Source organism: Penicillium chermesinum (assembly GCF_028974085.1).
Source record: "Penicillium chermesinum strain IBT 19713 chromosome Unknown utg000002l:1.0-5270490.0:1.0-5274688.0, whole genome shotgun sequence".
NCBI classification, from domain to species: Eukaryota; Fungi; Ascomycota; class Eurotiomycetes; order Eurotiales; family Aspergillaceae; genus Penicillium; species Penicillium chermesinum.
In genome coordinates, this window is record NW_026695312.1 from 640380 (window position 1) to 658978 (window position 18599).

Sequence of the window (18599 nt, forward strand, 5' to 3'; positions counted from 1 at the left end):
TTCATTTCTTCCTCCCATTCGTTTCACTAGAGCACATTCCTTTTCAATCTTGTCCTGGGCCCCGGATCGGGGGAAGAGCAAGCTTCGTACGAGGGAGATTGGTAAAAGTTATCTATGGCGCTGGATGCGGGTTTGATTCTTCTGTGATCTCCCTTCCCTTTTTTGATTCTGCTTGCTACCGGGAAGGAGTTGTGACGATTGTCTTCTTCGTACCTGGTCTCTTCTGCTTTTGTCTCGTATCTTCCTGCTATACGAGTGTAACATAGAGAATTATGATCCTCACGGATAGGGCGTGTGCTCGATTCAGCAGTGCTTGAGTTCCAGTGCTGTATTTCGAATGAACGGGTTGTCTTGCCCACCTTGCTTTACCAGATTTTCCTCGGGGTATACCATTTTTACTGAGTCAAGCTAACTTGAAGATTACCTGCAAATCAACGGGTCTGACCTATCGGTAGAACCTTCAAGCGGCGGAAACCTCGGCATCAATTTCGACCATGCCTAATTTTCACCGCCGGCGTCTAACCTAGCCAGTTAGTGACTAGAGACATCGTGAATCAATCAATCTTACAAAAATAGAAGATCACGTTACAAGTTACTACGATGTGATGTTTAATTCGGCATGGAGCCACCAGAGTATGCACCAACCTCGTCGGAGATCGGATCCTTGACAGCCCACTCGAACGAAGACAGCCAGTTCGTCGGCAGCTCCAGTGGCGTCTACTTCATTAATACCGTCAAGCGAGCATTCTCAGATGGACTGGACCGACCAGATTCGCAGGAGCCTGATTTTCCAGTCGCAGAGGATACCCTTGTTGGCACTGAAGACTCCTCGCGTCCAAAACGACGTCGCACCACGTCGAGGGAGACACCGACAGCTTCAAGCCCGGACGACATTTATCTACCAGAGTGGACATATGATCCTACCATTGCGAGCTTTCTTGGAGATGCACCGCCGCAGGATACCGCTCGCGAGCTAATGATGATGTACTTCAAAGTCTGGCATCCTCTCTTCCCGTTCCTTCATGGTCCCACATTCTTACAAGCCATGGAGAGGTTATACTCCAAATCGCCCCAGGAAGAGCGGGGAAACTCCACGAGCACCAGCTACAAAAGTACTTGCTGGACCGTCATATTACAGTGCATTTTCAACCTGGGAAGCCTGCTCGGTCCTGATCTCCGAGTCCCGCCAGAGTCCAGGATCATGTCACCGGCCAGCATGACGCAACTACTCTCGACGTTCGCATCAAAGCATGATATGGCTTCTTTACAGGCTCTTCTTGCAGTTCAGGTATATCTTGTTGCTACAATGTCATTGAGACTCGCCTCTACATTTGGCGGGTGTATTTTACGATCAATGATGCACGCCGGACTCCACCGATGCCCTTTCCGCTACAGCCAGCTCTCATCGCATGACCGGCATCTGCGAAAACGTATATTTTGGTGTGCTTATGCGATAGACCGCTACTTAAGCCAAGCACTTGGACTTCCGCTCGGCATCCAAGACTCGGATATTGATGTGTGTCTGCCTGCAGCAAAGGAGCTACACTTCTCGCGGGAGATTCGAGAGTACGGTGCGATATCCTTTGATGCAGAAAACTTCGATCATTCTGACCCCGACAATTCTGTATTCAGGGGTTATGACCGGGAACAGGCTCAAATCTTTGAGGGAGACAACCGCAAAAAGGAAAGCATCCTTGCAAGCTATGTTGACTCTGGTACGCTGACGGGCCGAGCACTGGAGCTCTTCCATAAATCTATTCTGGTTCGCTCCGTTAGGCGCAGCCCGGTGTTATTTTTGGTGACAGACGTTCATAAGTGGTGGAACAGTCTTCCCCTGGAGCTCCAAGGTACGGTCGCAGGGACTGCCAAAAGGGATGGAGCCGAATCCCACAGCCCGTTTGACTTTGGACCATTCTTTGCAATTTCATACCAGCACCTCATTTTGATCATCCACCGACCCTCCTTATCCCTTGACCCGTTGACCGCAGAGTTTTGTTCTGGGCTGCAGACATGCATTGGAGCCGCGCGCGGAATTATTGCCGCGCTGAAGACCCAAGTCAATAATGGACAGGCGCTATTCTGGCCTGGCTTTCTATCCGCGGCTTGGATGTCTGGACTGGTTTTAGCCTTCGCTTGCCAACTCAGGCAGTACGTTCTTGCAATAGGTCTCCAGTATGTCGAATCCTTTAAACACGGTTCTCTAAACATCATTCAAACATACTAACCGAGATTAGGGAGATCAATGACTGTTCGGAATTCTTACGCCGCATGTCTGACAAATGGGAGACGGCAAGCCACTGCAACAAGGCGTTACTAATATTAGCTACGAAAATCAAGCAAATGGATAGCAACCCTGAAGCCTCTAAATCGTTAACATACGCCATGTCTACTCCAGGCAGAGAACTTGGCGCGGTGGATCCAGCTGGAATACGAGAACAAGGCCATCTCAAGCAAAGAAAACTTTCAAGTTCATATTTCCATGGTATCGACACAAGCCCGCCACTAAGGGTGGATGAGCCACTGGCCCCTGAATGCCAGTCTTCGGAACCACAGTTTGTGGCCTCGAATGGCAACAGAGGTCTTCATCTTACCGATACTTCACCTTCATCATTGGAGTTCGGCTTTCAAAGTGGCAGCAACCATCTGCCGGGTGGCTCAAACTTTGATTTGAATATGGTAGACTTGCTACATGGAGCCGATTTCGATTCTCTGTTTGACATGATCGGCCAGCAGTATCCAAGCTTCTAGTCAATCTTACGCAAATCCAGGAAACCGTTAGCTCTCCTCCTAATGGGAATTCTACTATCAAAGGCCCAATTGGAAGCATTCCAAACAATATATGGATATCATCCGCGTCTGATCAACTACGTATGGCATGAACTAACGAAAATCGACCACTTACTAGTAATGACCAGCGTCCGAGTACTCATGGTATCTAACCCGCTCTGATTTTAGAACCGGGTGCGAGGGCCTCCAGAATAAGACTTCTGGTGAGAAATAAAAGCCGCAGTAAGGATACCGTAATATCCATTTCCGCACGATAGCCAGTGCAGCCAACCTTGCATCATTAGCTGGAAGTTTCCTCCCCACGACCTTGATTGATAAGCAAGCATACCCAGTCAAAGAGCGATTGGTGATCCTGCAGTTTTGGTTAGTTTTGATGGCCTGCTTGATGTGATAAAGAAGGGATAGTCCATCACCGCACTCGCGCATGATTTGGCGGTACTCAGGTTCGAAGGTGATAGTCACCCATTGAGCGTTCAGCTCCGGAAATAGAATTTCAGGGTACGAATTTGCTTTCTCCCCCTTGAGGAAAAGTCTTTCAAGAGGGGCGGGTTTCCGAATGCCATGGAATATTCTGGTGAGGGGGTTACGTCTCGGCTTTGGAAGGTCTCCTGGAGGAGGTTTAACTTTATCTTTCGGGAAAAATCGTTCAAGGATTATCATGCTTGCTATATGAATGAGTTGATGAGGAAGGCCGTTGTATTAGTTATCCTACTTGTACTGTCCTTGGTCTGTGGTAGATGGTAGGAAACAATGTGGTCGCAACACGGTAGTATTTATACCTTCAAGGTCCAGATATCCTGAATGAGATTTCGAATTCATACATACATCTTTGTTCTTCTAGAACAACTCGATTGTCCCGAGATATCTCTACAGTTCATTGTTTTGCTTTCCGATTATTACTTCTTTGGGTATTGGTTCCCAAAAGACCTATTATGTCTTTGAAGTCATTCACTTGTAGAGTCTTTCAATCTCAGCACAGACAGCATCAACAACCTCTTGCGTATTCGCTGAACCCCCCAAGTCCGGCGTCAAGACCCCCGCTGCACAGACATTCTCCACAGCCCGCATCAGTTTATCCGAAGCATCCTTCTCTCCGACCCAGGTAAGCATCTCTGCGGCAGACCAGAAAGTAGCAACTGGGTTAGCGACGCCCTTTCCGGTAATATCAAATGCACTGCCATGCACAGGTTCGAAGAGAGATGGATTCTTGCGAGTCGGATCCAAGTTACTAGAAGGAGCCACACCAATAGAGCCAGCTAAACCCGCCGCAAGATCCGACAGAATATCCATGTGCAAGTTAGCCCCAACAATAGTATCAAGAGACTGCGGCTTCCACACCATGCGGACCGTCATAGCATCAACCAGCATTTTATCCCACGTCACATCCGGGAAATCCTTAGCCACTAGCGCAGCGATCTCGTCCCAAAGGACCATTCCATTGCGCATGGAATTGCTCTTCGTCACGACAGTCAGGTGCTTTCGTGGTCGGGCCTGCGCGGTCTCAAAAGCAAAGCGCATAATCCGCTCAATCCCGACACGAGTGAACATGGCGACTTCCGTCGCAGCTTCCCACTGTTGTCCGATGTGTGACCGGCCCCCTTGACCCGAGTATTCGCCTTCGGAGTTTTCGCGGACTAAGACCCAGTCGATGCCCTCGGGGGCTGTATTGAGGGGGCACTTTGTGCCGGGGAATGTGCGGACCGGGCGGACATTGGCATATAGTTGAAGCGGGCCTCGGATGGCCAGGAGAAGACCCCATAATGAGATGTGATCAGGGACGTCTGTTTCCGTGTTAATTTGTAATTTATAGTATTCCTACTAATAGAGTATAGAAAGAACGTCGATGCCATACCTGGGTCCCCGACAGCACCGAAAAGTCCGGCATCAAATTGACGGAGGTGATCTAGTGCGTCTTCCGAGACATATTTGCCATGTTGCTTATAGTAATTGGTGCCCCAGGGAATGTGTGTAAAATCGATATCGAAAGTTCCGAGGGTCTTTGCCAGCTTTTCCACTACTTGGATGGTGGCGCTGACTACTTCGGGGCCAATCCCGTCCCCAGGAATGGATGCAATACGGTAGGATTTGGTCATGGTGAACAAATCAGAAAAATGTCTCAGGTAATCGCGATCGTGTCTTGCTGCGTCAAGTCTAAAACTGGCGAAACAGAGTTTAAATATGGATATCGCCCAGTAGCCTTTCGAATACTCGCGGCTGATGGTTCGAACGGTCGGCAGAACTTTCAGGCGATGGATTCTCCCGACGCCGCGCTTGACTTTCTTCTCTCCTCCACTTCACCTGTCCATCAACATAGAAATGCCAAAGGCAAAAGGGAAGCAGCAGTCGCGAATAACGGTGGCTTGTCATTCTTGCCGATCGAGAAAGCAGAAGGTACGAGAAACGAGCCTTGGTTACCTGCGGGCCTGGTCAATGTGCTGATGTGTGCCGGTCGTATAGTGCAGTGGAGATAAGTAAGCATCAGCCTAAATGAAAATGGCGCAAAGAATGACTGGGGAATGGAGTCGCGGCTAACTTGGATCGTTCTTAAGGCCTGTTTGTGAACAATGTCTGGAGTATCATCGCCCTTGCGACTGGCCAGAACAGCTCAGACGGTAAGAGCGCCTACGGTAGTCGGAGAAAGTACAGACCACTAATTGCATTTTTAGAGGCCCTGCAAAAGGACATGTTGAAGCATTAGAACATCGACTCCAAGTGACCGAAGGAATTTTACTACGACTGCTGGCGGAGACACCTGACAGTCAACTCTCTAGTCTTTTCCCCGACAGTCTTAGTCTTGGAGAAAGCAGTAGGACGCCATACACTCCTTTAGCTAGGATGGAGAAGAAAGGAGTGGACGACTGGTCAGAATTCCCACTCGATACAGCTCAAAATATTCGCAGATGGGAAGCGGCCTGCACAACCCAGATGAATAACTCTACCAAAGGGCAATTGACCAACGCTGAACCGCCAGTCATTGAAGAAAGCGAATCTCGTAGGAAACGGAGGAAGATTGATCACAGGAATGATAACCAGCTATACGCTACGGCAATTCACCCTGATCATCCCACGCATGATAATCGCAGGTCGCTGTCAGTGCCATCTCAATCACCGCATTCCCTAGGAGCATTGGCATCCGACCCCGATGAATTCACGGGAGACTCTGTTCGACAGAAGAAATGTGAAGGGATCCCCTCGGGTATTTGGCCCCTTCAAATAGCACCGGTCAAGGGATCACCTCCGAAGCAAAGCCAGAGCTCTTGGGAAGGAGCTCCACCCCTCAACTTTCAACAGGAGTTTCTCTGGTAAGACCAGAGATCTTCTGAAAGAAGTACTATTCCTCGTCAATTTGGTGTAACACGGATGAATTGTGATCCATCTATATAGGCCGCTCCCCGCAATTTTCGAGATTTCCCCCCTTTTCAGCGGGGCTCTACCCCGCAGCCCAGTGCGCTTTATCGAGACTTTTGTTGTGGAGGGATCTTCAAGAGGAGGTGGGAAGGTGGGAAAGTGGGACAGCCCCACGGGGAGGGGGGGTGGTCCAAGCTACAGCCATGGGGCTATGGTAGCTGAGCCAGAAGAAAAGAGCCTTCCTATCTCTTTGAATCGAGCTTTGAATACCAAGTATCCTTGTTGAACAGCTTCAGGTATTTCCATGGGAGCATGGCCATTAACAAGGTATGGTAGCTCGTCATGATCATGTGCCACCTGGAAACGAGCTAATCAACCGTAGGTCATCGTGGTGGGAGCTGGGCCTTCGGGTCTTATCCTTGGGCTTCTCCTTGCCAAACAAGGCATCGCGGTAGAGCTTCTGGATGCTGGCGCAGAACTCGATAAACAGCCCCGTGCATCTCACTATGGGGGTCCAGCTGCCTACGAGTTATCACGAGCTGGTGTGCTGGGAGATGTCAAGGCGAGGGGGGTTCCAAATCAGGAGCTTTGCTTGGAGGAAAGAGGATACTAGTCTGATAGCGGGACTAGATCATGGAGTTTTGCCGCCAGATTATCCATATAAGGTGGTCGTGCTGCCGCTAGATCAACTTGGAGAAATATTATACCAGCACATCCAGCAACAGCCCTCCGCGCAAGTGAAATGGTCTCATCGAGTCGTGCGGGTTGGCCAAAGCGGAAGAACTTCTTGGGTTGATGTTGAGACCCCTAGTGGAGAGAACCGGCTTGAGGCAGACTATATCATAGGGTGTGACGGCGCTAGTAGCACTGTTCGACGGGCACTGTTTGGACCCGAATACCCTGGCGAAACACTCAATGCGCAGATTATTGCAACAAACGTGAGGCCCTTTTTTGGGTCATAATCCAACACCACTCGACTAATGATGTTAGGTATATTACGACTTTGAGAAATACGGCTATTGGGATACCAATTTCATCGTCCATCCGACCAATTGGTACATGGCAGCTCGTATCACCAAGGATGGTCTGTATCGGGTCACATATGGCGATATCCCGGGACTGAGTAAAGAAGAGTACATCGCACGACAACCTGCGCGCTATCGAGAGATTCTGCCGGGGAATCCTCGGCCTGGAGACTATCGCATCACTAATATAAGCCCGTACAAAATGCAGCAGAGGTGCTCTCCCACCTTCCGAGTTGGCAGGATTGTTCTGGCGGCAGATGCAGCACACCTTTGCAATCCATTGTAAGTGCAATTTATGTGGATGAGATAATCTAGGTCTGTGAAATGATCTAACTTCTATCACTAGCGGGGGATTGGGCCTTACTGGTGGCATTGCAGATGTGGGTTCCTTATATGACGCATTGCTCGGTATCCACAAAGGTTTAGCCGATGCAAGTATACTGGATAAGTACAGTGAGGTGCGCAAGAAGATCTGGCAAGACGTGATCGACCCAATGTCTCGAGAGAACTTCCGGCGGCTTCATGATCAGGATCCGGACAGGGCTCGGGAGGACGATGAATTTTTCCGACTGTGTATCAGGGCAGAGAGGGACAAGCAGCTTAATGAAGAACTTGCTCTAGTGAGGAATCCCGCCGCGCGCGGTAGGTCATATCACATGAGCAACGGCTAACACTGGAACAGGGATTGGATGTCCTGCGACATGATATGACACAGTACTACAATTCGAACACCGGATCACATCTCTAGATATCTCTAGAATGCCAGAAGACCACACTACTACCTTGTGTTCAAGAACTCGCTTAGGAATTTAAAGAACTTTCGATATCAATGGGTCTTCTGATATTAAACACATAGGCAATGCTCCAGGCTTCTCGAAAGAAAACGATCAAGCAAAACAAACAAGCAAACAAAAAAGCCTAATTCGTGATAACAGGCGCCATATTGTCCCATTTTGACTACACCTTCGCATCAACAATGAACTTCTCCACGCTCTTCCGGCTCGAGACATCCATAAGCCTCACCCCCTTTCCATCCTGCGGTCACTCGTGCACAGTCATATCATCCGTCTCGACCAGCCGGGTTGGCCGTACCATAACCCACGTAAACCCACTGGCCTGGACCTCTTGGACGGTATGATTGTGATCATCATACTGGTAGCTCATATTGGTTTTGCTCATGAGCCCACTCATGACGCAAGGCATGTGAGGCCATGAGGCGCCAACCGCGAACGCCTGCATGATGACCAGATTCTGGACGCTGAATTCCTTCATTGCAACCACCACGCTGCCGTTACAGTCTGCCATGAACTGAGGTGGCGAGATTGGGGCCGCGAAGGGGCTGTCTGAGGTGCGGCAGGCGTTCAATGCCACAATCACGGCATCCGGGGTGCTTGCTTGGATGGCGGCGCGGACGTCGTCGAGCTTTGTAGGGGTTCCGGTGATCAAAAATGTGAGGGCGGAGCTGAACCACTTCTAATCTACTTGCGGTCTTGGGCAAGAAGCAGTCCAAATAGGATTTCTTGACTAAGTTCTGACTACGCAATTCGTACACACCAGACCCGAGTCCATTCCGCTTATTCCCACTCCACCAGGATCAAAGGAGTAGTATACAGCTGGACATTGTCCCCAACAGAATCCGTCTTGGTATAAGTCAAATAGATTGAATTGTCACTCGATGCAGAAAGTGCCGGGTTTGCCTGCAAGGAATACGCGCCTAGTGAATAGTTGCCATTCACACCAGAGTAAAACTTGATTGGCTGGATCCAAGGGCCCTCGGGGTTGGGAGCAGTAGTGATGTAGAATTCCGCTGACACAGATTCCGACGCCTGGCCGATCCAAACATACGACGACCAGGGCTGGGAGTAGTAGTAAGTTCCTTGCCCACCGGCACTAACATTGTCGATCGTGGCGGAGTCGTCGCCCAGCGCAGGCTGGGCGTTGGTCCACGCTCCATTGACGTAGTACTGGTACTGGGAAATGTCTTCGACGCCGGTCACAGGGACCTTGGCGAGAGCAACCTTTCCGTTGGAACCTTGTCCCCAGAGATACGCTGTGCCATCTTGCACAACACCCCCGTAGTTGCCGTAGGGAATGGTGTTCTCCGCCCAGAAGCCGGCGTCAATGATCTCTGCACTTGGCAGACCATCAGAGCCAGCCGTGTATGACACTTTGTATAGAGTAACAGACGGGTCTGCGACCTCATTCGCCAAGCCGGAGATGTGATAGTTGCTAATCCACGTGTATCCGACTGTGTTCCCGCTGGAGTCGGTACTGGTCACTAGCGGAGGAACATTTGCCCAACGGACGTAACGCGTTCCATCCGAGCATGTACCAGCCTGGTTGTCATCACAGTTGCCAGGAACAAGTGGGTAGAAGGAGTCCTGGCTCTTGTCGCCGCCATACATGGTCAAGCCGCCGCCGGTCCATGATGCAGAGCTGGTCCATAGCGGCAGAGTAGGGATGCCATTCGAATCGTATGGCTGCGTGTCTCTACACACCCAGAGAGCTTTTCCGCCAAAGGGTGAGGAGCCGCAGGAGTCGCGGTTGAGGGTAGGGTCAGCTACATTACCAATTACGTGGGGAGTTCCCTTCACGGTTGGGTTGCTGGCATCGCGCTTTTTCAACGTAGCTGCCGCCCCGGTTGTGACGGCCCCATGAGCTGCAATGGCTGCGAGTAGAGACCTATGCATAATATTATAGAGAGTCAGACTTGCCGTCGAAATGATTATTCAGTGTACATTGACCGTCCACAGGTGGTGTGCTACAGTTCGGTTGTCTACCCCTGTCAATGTTCCCTATACCATCTATGGAGCATCTGTTTTGGGTAACATACAGATGCGTGACAATTGTCCCAGCCTGTGATCCATGCCAGAGACGTCCAAGGGGGTGTCGATCAGGGCGCTACTTTGAAGTAGTTTTTATTTCTATTGGCCGAAAGCAATTCCGCCCCTTTGCGCGTTCAATTTGATGAGTGGGCCCTCTTGATTAAATGAAAGGGTGTTAAGGCGCAAGCCTTTGCCCGTCCGCGTGTCAAGTTACGGAATCGAGGAGTGTTAGGGCATTGGCGCTGTCTATATCTTCACATTCGGCATTGAGGTTGAATATATTAGATTATGAAACTGTTGCTCCAGGGCTCCGGGCTCCGGGCTCCGGGCTCTAGGGCTTCAGCGCTTCCACGGTCGATCTGAGTCAGCGCTAAACTCGAGTTACGGCATCTGCCTTGGAGATGATGAACCTCCTGAGACGAACCAGTAGAACTGAAACGAAGAATCGAGCATTTCGGATGCCGGGTTACCGACCGGCTCAATCTTCACGTGTTTGACGCTTCAGCAGAAGCCCTAAAAGACCCCAAAAAGGAGGCACACATTAGTGTACTGGGGCCATCCTTCACGTAGGGGCGCAGGAATGGCTTAGTGGCTTTCCTCAGGTTAATTTCCTGCCTGAATGGAACGAACTTAGATCTCTAGCAACGCCCCCGGGATCCATAGACACAAGGTCGATGCACAACGTCGTACAACCCCGGGATCTTCAGCATTTCGCTTCCAAGGCTTCCTTCTCACCGATGCGTCGTATTCGGCTAGCTCCGAATATGGCGTCTACTATAAGTCGAACCCCTCTCGGAGACGATCATTCTTTAGGAAACCAGGTCCCGATATCGCCGCAAAATCCGCCGATTAATCTAAAATGTTAGCGGGGAATGGATGTCCAAGCGTACTGCCGATCGCGCCCACTAAACAACACTCCTGTGGGATTAATGCCGCAGATGTGCTGCAAATAGCATCACCGCCCCTGGATCAACAGCCAGGATTTTGGGCAGAGATCACAGTCTTCCAATCGACTGTTCGCGATCCTTCGTTTCCTGCCGAAGGACCCGATAGAGTTGTCATCCTGTGGGGGCTTGGAGCCAAAGTATTAGTAGGAGCCAAATGGTAGTGGGAAAGCGTGCTTCGAGCTGCCCTGTACCTTTTGTAAGCCGTACTTCCGAACTTAAAAACCTGCTTGTTCTATTGAGACCCTCAAAGGTTGCATCGCGGAGGGGCCCCAGTGTGTCTTATGCGCTAACTACAATCTGCACGTCTTACCGGACGCGGTCCTACGGATCAGGGCATCGTTGGCCAAGAACCAACCGTTGTGGCCTGAACCAATGAACCTTAAGAAGTCCGTCAGTGCGCCACCTTGACATTGTGCGTTGCTGCAGGTTGGTGAGGCGTTTGATTCGATCCCCCGCCAATCTGTGATGCGGGGCCCCGGATTGTCTTATTTTGTCCAGAGAGAATAGGTGCCGGCCCGTTGCATATAGCCCGGCAGTGCTGCAGCTTTGTCGTGTGCGCCGAGGGACGATGTTTAACACTTTTGTCGGTATCAAGCCCAGCGACTCGTCCAGGGATCCGTCACAGCGCCGGCGCTCGATTGTTTCTAAAGCCTGCGTTGAGTGTCGTCGAAGAAAGACCAAATGTGTTGGTACGCAGCCTTGTACGGGATGTCTGGCCTGCAAGGTAGAGTGCGTCTTCCGGAATATCGACGGAGAGGCAGAAAGTAAGGCGCCCAATCATTGCCCCACGGATTCTGGGATAGAATTGACCTCGAACAGAAGCCAAAAGCTGCTTAATAGCCACCTGAACAATGCGCCCAAAGATGATTACAAAGCCGTGGTGGACTTACTGTTCCCCATCACCCCAATTCAGTCCTTGAAGGGCCTGTCGAGGGAAGCGCTGTTGGAGCGCGCCAAGGCAGAATGCGACTTTTCGCCGGTCACTAGTAATGGAAGCTCGTCAGTTGCTTCGCCCGATATAATACTTGGTCCCAGGTCATTACCAGACGTGGAGACAAACAGCCGACTGCAGAAGCTGCAATGTCGCGACTCTGCCAATGTATTCGAGTGGGATGAAACTTGCCCCTGGTCTCGACCGTGTGGCGAGGACGATGTAAATGCCCTTGCACTATCTCAAGACCGAAAGTCTTCCTTCGTGGGGATATCTTCCGTTGCTGCTGCAGTGCGGGCATTAGCGAGCAACATTCCAATACAAATCGACGAAAAGCCCGACTTCTCGAGAAGTGCGCTGGAAAAACCAGTTCCGATCATGGCGACCTCACCATACAGTCGAATATCGTCATACAGAGAGGAGCAACGCCTGATCGATGCATACTTCGCCGAAATTCATGTATTTGCGCCAATTATCCATGAACCCAGCTTTCGGAACAAGTATTTAACAAGCCGTGATGAAGATGATCGATCATGGCTAGCCTTGTTAAACATGGTTCTCGCGTTGGGTAGCGTGGCGTCCTGTCCTGGAGACTCGACACAAGATTGTGAATACTACCACAGAGCCCAACAGAACTTGTCGCTTGAGAGTTTTGGAAACGGGCGGCTGGAAACTTTACAAGCCCTTGTTCTCATGGGTGGACAATATCTCCACTATCGCAATCGTCCAAACATGGCATCGGCCATCATAGGTGCATGCTACCGAATCGCAGGCGGTCTTGGACTACATCTTCGACACGAACAGGACTCGACCGGGCCCAGCGGCCTCCAGGACGAAGTCAACAGGCGGAACTGGTGGACAATCTATGTGCTTGATACCTGGGGCTCTGTTACCCTAGGGCGGCCATCGGCCGCAATTGGCAGCGTAATCGACCCACCGCGGAACGTCCTTGATGACCATGTAAGTCTTCACCTTGTTCACCCCTGGTGCCCCGATTGTAGGGTTTGGATGCTGATATGGGAGAGCCTAGCGCGGCGAGCTTCTTCCCACGGAGCCAACCGTCCTCTCCCCTCTGATTCACAACATCGATCTATGCAAGATCATCAATCACATTCACGACCGGTTCCTCGTGCACTCCGTTCTGGATTATGATGAAATATGCTATTTCGATAACCTACTCATTTCCTGGTTCAAAGCCCTCCCATCTTTCCTTCGCATGCCTGATCCAAACGCGGCGGACCTCCAAGACGCACGCCTCGTTCTCAAATGGAGGTACCAAAACATCCGGTTTCTCCTCTACCGCCCCGTCCTGCTCGATACTGTTATTCGGAAGGTGCCATTCGACAGTTTAACTGCACTCGAAAAACTCCTTGTCTCAAAATGCCGAGAGATCGCAGCCGAGTCAATCGTCAGTATCCAGACAGAATGGCGCCCCACAAAGATCTGTTGCTGGAACTCTCTCTGGTTTCTGTTTCAGGCATGTCTGATCCCTCTGATGGCTTTGGCGGTCGAGCCCACAGAAAGCCCTGGCTACCAAAGCTGGTACCACCAGGTTCAGCTCGGAATTGCGGTCTGCGATGAAATGTCACAATTTAGCCCTGTGGGTTCCCGGACAAAGAACTTCCTAGAGAAGCTTTTCGTGGCGGTCATAGAGAGCACGAGCTCGCAGTCTCAATACCACATAAACGCCGAGGGACAGATGTCGTGGGATGCCATTATGGGGTTCCTCAATGGCCCTGCCGAGTGGGATCACGCCGATGGGAACACCTTTTTCGCCCAGCTGGACCAGGCGGGCGCTTCGTACATTGATGACCCTGTATTTCTTCACTCATACCAGCCATACTGATACCAATTAGACTTGGATGTGCATATGTCATTAATTATCTTATGATTCATGCTCCGAAAAAAAGAAGCCGAAGAAAAAAAAAAAATCCAATCCCGATTGCTGATAAAGCGCTGTATACTTACAAGCTGAAACACCTAGGGCTGAACAGGCGCAGTCGCCACCCCTAAAAACGCATCCCCTGCCCAAAATACATAGAACACTTCCCCGCAACTGCACCAAACCCTCCGTAGAAACCACATTATCAACCTGCCCCTCCACCTCCTCCACACTCGTCGGCTGCAACAGCGGAGTCTCGACCCGCGCAACCGGCGGACCATGCGGGAAACGCGCAGGGTCCAGCAGCATCTGGCCTGTGCTATACTGCTTCGGCGTATACCCCCCCAGGCCCCGTCACCACCCCCATTATAGAACAAAATCCACCTTCCATCCCTGGTCCTGATCGCAGGCGGGCCCGGCTCCCAGGGATTCAATTTACCGGCGTTCGGCAGCCCACCCTGGGGATAGTTCCAGGAGAGCAAGTCGGTGGAGTTCGCCTGGTATAGGAAGGACTCGCCGTAGATCATGCGGTAAGTTCCGTCGGGCTGGGGCTCGTTGAGGATGGCGCCGGACTTGCTCGTCCAGCCCTGCAGAGGGACGTACGCGTTGAGCGGGTCTCGCCATTGGTAGAGCACGTCCTGCACGGCAGGGAGGATGGGGCCGTGTTTCGTCCAGTGCACGAGGTCCGGGGAGGTGGCCAGGCAAAGGCGGGCAGTGGTGTTGGTGTAACCCGTATAAGTCATGTAGAAGGTGCCGTTTACGTGGACGACGCGCGGGTCGTCGCAGCCGCCGGGGGTTTCGTAGGGTTCTGTGGGGAGAGCACGGGCTGCTCGTAGCGGGTGAAGTTGAGGCCGTTGTGGGACCAGGTGAGGCCGATGGAGGAGGTTTTGGAGCTGTTTTGGGCGCGAGAGCATCCAGATCAGGTCGTCTATTACGATGGCTGTGGGGTTGTAGAGGTAGGCGGATTCCCAGGTGCGGGTGGGATTGGGGGATAGGATTGGATTTCCTTCATATTGTTCGAATCCGAGGATTGGGAAATACGGTGCAGTTACGCTCGTTCTCCGTTGATTCTGGGGTGATGGGAGGGACTTTGGAAGAGCTTCGAGAGGACAATTTGGAAGGATTACTAGCTGTAGTAACGGTTGCGAGAAGAGGCAGTGGAACAATAGATGAGATCATTTTCGCTCTACTCGTAGCATAGCAAAGCTGCGGCGTGGCTGTTGGCACAGTTCATGATATTCTTCATTTAAATAGCTTCTAGCTCCCAATGGCGAATCCTGCCTCGATACTTGATGATCTATGTAGTTGAAGTCCGTATAGAGGATTCATGGAGACCGGAGCATACACAGTATAGGAATGGTAATTGGCCATAACCGTCTGTACGTGGGACGGAGTTTCAAGCTTGGAAATATCCGTGTTTGTTCTAGGAAGACGATCATACGGTACCTCTTTGTATTGACCCTTTGAACGACACATGAAATGAATCCTGAGATAGCCGAGTCTGCAGGGTCCTCCTGGCTGCACGCGCACAAATCGACTGTGTAAACAGGAACCGTTTCGGCTTGGCAAATCGCATTCGAATCTCGCCAGCTCTAGGGTTGTCGCCGACAGCCGACAAGTCTCCTGCATCTACTGTAGGCCCTGAACTTTATGTCGTCCAGGGTGTTGCGCGAATCGACTAGCGTGGATATTGAAAAAGCAAAGGGACGAGCTAAAACTCTTCTCTAGTAACCTTGTCTTCGCAGAAGATATAACATCATTTCGCATGTGAATTTGGTCATCCCAGCAGCTATATCCGATTCAGAACGTTGCCTTAGAACCCGCCTGCATATTAAAAGCATTCTATCCATGGATTGATAGCTCTTGCTTACGTGGAAGCCTTCGATTAACTAACTAGTTAGTTATTTGCTTCCGCACATAACCACTGTGGATGACGACCCGATGGTCAAGTTGTGAGGCTAAACCGTTTCGGGCCAGTGACTCATCTTACTGGATCCACTTTGTGACAAAAATCAAAATGAGCACACAATGAGAACGGAAATCAAAAGAAAAAAAGAAAAAAAGAAAACAATTTAGCATTGCCTGGTTTCGATCCAGGGATCTCCGGGTTATGAGCCCGGCGCCTTTCCCCTAGGCCACAATGCTCTAGATGACAGACTGTCTCACATTTTGGCAATATGAAGGGAAATGCTAGATTTTTCAGGTATAGACTCAACTTTATGTTCTGTCACTGCCACCCTGCGCTGCTTCCATCGAACTCTTTGTTAGAATTCATTACTGACACGCACCGCTCAACTGGGGCCCGTATGAGAAGACTCACCTTGAAATACTGCCAGCAGCAAAATCATGGAGTCACGGTCCAAGTCAGTGGGGCAGATTCTCCTATATATGACCGGTCATGTACGGTCAACCAATGTATCCCGCATCTCAAAATTGCTGAGCAGTGTTATAATTCGTGGTTCAATCCATGCCTAGTGCCTTGGAACACTGATAGCGACCTATGAAAGGAGGTCGGTTATGCATTTCGCGTACTCGTTTCTTTGCCCAAGATATCGTCACTCCGGACCAGACATCCACGATTCAACCAGAGAGTAACTGCGTTCTGGAATACAACGTATCATTCAGGCGGTCCCACGGACAATATACCCCCGGTACCTCAGGTATAGCCTTATCGCTGATAGAGTTCGTCACGTCGCCAAACGACGTCACATGCACGCTCGGCATCCCCCTGAAGACAGATTTGATCAGGATCGACAGATGTGGCGGCGCCCCGCATATGCTGAATTCTTCCCCGCACCATTCGATGGAAACTGCATCGTTCTTCATGCCAACGACGTAGCAGAAAACACATGAACACCCCGAGGGACGATGCTGAAACGGACAGCGGGTGGGATCTTGTCGAAGAGCCCCAACGATGTGGTCGTTCTCTCTGCAGTGCGAAGTCCCATTACCCGGGCGTTCAAGGGCGGATTTAAAGATGCCTATCCCGAGGACATTCTGATGCCAGTGGGTTTCTATAACTCTGTCCTGGCAATGAATCATGTGCAGTTGTTAATCAGGTATCGATAGGTCATGCAAGCTGCTGTCCAGCGCGCCAATATCGAAGCAGGGCAAGTCGACGATGTCCTGATTGGAAATGTCCTCGCCGAACTGGGGTTCGCAAAAACCGGTCGCATGGCACTTAATGCCGCAGGTTTTCCAAACACAACAACTTTCCACACCGTCAACAGACAGTGCTCGAGTAGTCTCCAAGCAATTACGCACGTTGCGCATGCAATACTTGCCGGTCAAATTGATGTTGGGCTCGGTGGAGGGGCGGAGAGCATGTCTCGCAATTACGGGACTAGAGGCATTCCAGTGGACGTATCTCCTGCGCTGACAGAATCGCCCAACAAGGATGCGCGGGATTGTCTTCTTCCTATGCTCAAGACCTCGGAAAATGTCGCCTCACGATACGGGATTGGGCGACGAGAGCAGGATGAGTTCGCGGCAGAAAGCCAACGCCGTGCAACCGACGCGCAAAGGTCCGGTCGATTTACTGCAGAGATCGCACCTGTGACGACACGGGTCATCAGCACAGGGATTGACGAAGAGTCAGTTCAAGTTGTCGACCGTGATGAAGGCATTCGTCAGAATGTAACCGTGAATAAACTGGGAACTCTCAAGCCGGTTCTCGATGGAGGGTCCAGTACCGCGGGGAACTCGTGAGTCATTTTAGATTGCTTTTTCAAAAATGTCGGTACTGATACCTGGACTGCAGGTCGCAGATTTCCGATGGTGCGTCAAGTACTATTCTCGCCCGCAGATCTTGGGCTGAGGCTCAAGGTCTGAAACCGATCGCCAGATTTGCCGGTACCAAAGTCGCTGGCTGCGCGCCCGACGAAATGGGTATCGGTCCAATATTTGCTATTCAAGATCTGCTCAAGTATCTTGATATTGAGAAAAGCGATGTGGATATTTTTGAAATGAACGAGGCTTTTGCTAGTCAGTCAATTCACTGCATTCGGGAGCTCGGCCTCGACATGGCCAAAGTAAATCCCAATGGCGGTGCTATCGCTCTAGGCCATCCAATAGGTGCCACGGGGGCTAGACAAACCGCAACGTTGCTGGCTGAACTACAGCGACAGGACAAGGAGCTGGGTATCGTTAGCATGTGTGCCAGGTACGTGTCACAAATTATTGCGACTTGGTAGACCCCGCTAACACCCAGCAGTACGGGAATGGGGGTAGCATCCCTGTTCATTAGGGAGGGATGATGACGGGTTCCAGGTCAGCTTGGCCATTTGGGCATGTGAGACCCTTTTGACCCTGGAATCAATTATCTAAATACTCAGCTTTCAGCATAACATGATCAGCCCGAGGCCGGACATCTACTTAAGCCCAGCTACATCCCAATCATACTATCAAGTACATGGCACTAGGACCAGTACACCTCGAGGTAGCCAGTGTGCCCACAAATCAGCTACTCGTAGTACTAATAGTGAACGGACCATAATACTAATTTAGCAGACACAGTGTAGTCTTAATTGCTGTGCTAGCAGGGAATCTCTGCCTCGAATCCGTACCAGTACTAGTAGTAGCTCTGAATGATCCTCTTCTACCCAGCGCTTCTTCGTACTCCTCAACATTTAAGAGCGCTGCGGCAATCACCACGATAACCTACAATTTCAAATTGACCACTTTGAAAACGAGAAAAGCCACGGCCCTAGGAAACAGCAAGGGGAGAGATAATCTTTGTTTGATGTCTTAGCTTTACCGATATGATCGAATGTGTTGACGTCAAGGCGCCGGGATGCGAAAGGATTTACAACTGCCGAGTGGCTATGATTCTTTATCCAATAAAATGTCTTGTAT

At 50.8% G+C, this 18599-nt stretch overlaps 8 protein-coding genes across 8 annotated transcripts; 4 read left to right on the top strand and 4 right to left on the bottom strand.

The window, feature by feature from the left end:
* Window positions 1-619: 619 nt before the first annotated feature.
* Window positions 620-2748, top strand: N7468_001028 (transcription factor domain-containing protein; the record flags this gene model as incomplete). Its single annotated transcript, XM_058470325.1, has 2 exons — window positions 620-2172; window positions 2235-2748. The coding sequence occupies 2 exons, from the start codon at window positions 620-622 to the stop codon at window positions 2746-2748; spliced, it is 2067 nt and encodes a 688-aa protein (XP_058333466.1).
* A 987-nt stretch (window positions 2749-3735) lies between these two features.
* On the bottom strand, window positions 3736-4880 carry N7468_001029 (isocitrate/isopropylmalate dehydrogenase family protein; the record flags this gene model as incomplete). The annotated part of the gene is made up of 2 exons (XM_058470326.1): window positions 3736-4568; window positions 4640-4880. The coding sequence occupies 2 exons, from the start codon at window positions 4878-4880 to the stop codon at window positions 3736-3738; spliced, it is 1074 nt and encodes a 357-aa protein (XP_058333467.1).
* Window positions 4881-5622: 742 nt separating this feature from the next.
* N7468_001030 (FAD-dependent oxidoreductase) lies at window positions 5623-7908 on the top strand (the record flags this gene model as incomplete). Its single annotated transcript, XM_058470327.1, has 7 exons — window positions 5623-6089; window positions 6172-6349; window positions 6518-6677; window positions 6766-7073; window positions 7126-7442; window positions 7507-7780; window positions 7843-7908. 7 exons carry the CDS (start codon window positions 5623-5625, stop codon window positions 7906-7908), a joined length of 1770 nt encoding a protein of 589 aa, XP_058333468.1.
* Window positions 7909-8201: 293 nt separating this feature from the next.
* N7468_001031 (TrkA-N domain dehydrogenase) lies at window positions 8202-8729 on the bottom strand (the record flags this gene model as incomplete). The annotated part of the gene is made up of 2 exons (XM_058470328.1): window positions 8202-8633; window positions 8715-8729. The coding sequence occupies 2 exons, from the start codon at window positions 8727-8729 to the stop codon at window positions 8202-8204; spliced, it is 447 nt and encodes a 148-aa protein (XP_058333469.1).
* Window positions 8730-8734: 5 nt separating this feature from the next.
* Window positions 8735-9850, bottom strand: N7468_001032 (uncharacterized protein; the record flags this gene model as incomplete). The annotated part of the gene is made up of 1 exon (XM_058470329.1): window positions 8735-9850. The coding sequence occupies one exon, from the start codon at window positions 9848-9850 to the stop codon at window positions 8735-8737; it is 1116 nt and encodes a 371-aa protein (XP_058333470.1).
* Window positions 9851-11500: 1650 nt separating this feature from the next.
* Window positions 11501-13709, top strand: N7468_001033 (uncharacterized protein; the record flags this gene model as incomplete). The annotated part of the gene is made up of 2 exons (XM_058470330.1): window positions 11501-12823; window positions 12894-13709. 2 exons carry the CDS (start codon window positions 11501-11503, stop codon window positions 13707-13709), a joined length of 2139 nt encoding a protein of 712 aa, XP_058333471.1.
* A 241-nt stretch (window positions 13710-13950) lies between these two features.
* On the bottom strand, window positions 13951-14924 carry N7468_001034 (glycoside hydrolase family 130 protein; the record flags this gene model as incomplete). The annotated part of the gene is made up of 3 exons (XM_058470331.1): window positions 13951-13985; window positions 14086-14751; window positions 14798-14924. 3 exons carry the CDS (start codon window positions 14922-14924, stop codon window positions 13951-13953), a joined length of 828 nt encoding a protein of 275 aa, XP_058333472.1.
* Window positions 14925-16613: 1689 nt separating this feature from the next.
* N7468_001035 (thiolase family protein) lies at window positions 16614-18001 on the top strand (the record flags this gene model as incomplete). The annotated part of the gene is made up of 4 exons (XM_058470332.1): window positions 16614-16751; window positions 16815-17449; window positions 17506-17907; window positions 17959-18001. 4 exons carry the CDS (start codon window positions 16614-16616, stop codon window positions 17999-18001), a joined length of 1218 nt encoding a protein of 405 aa, XP_058333473.1.
* Between the last annotated feature and the right edge of the window lie 598 nt (window positions 18002-18599).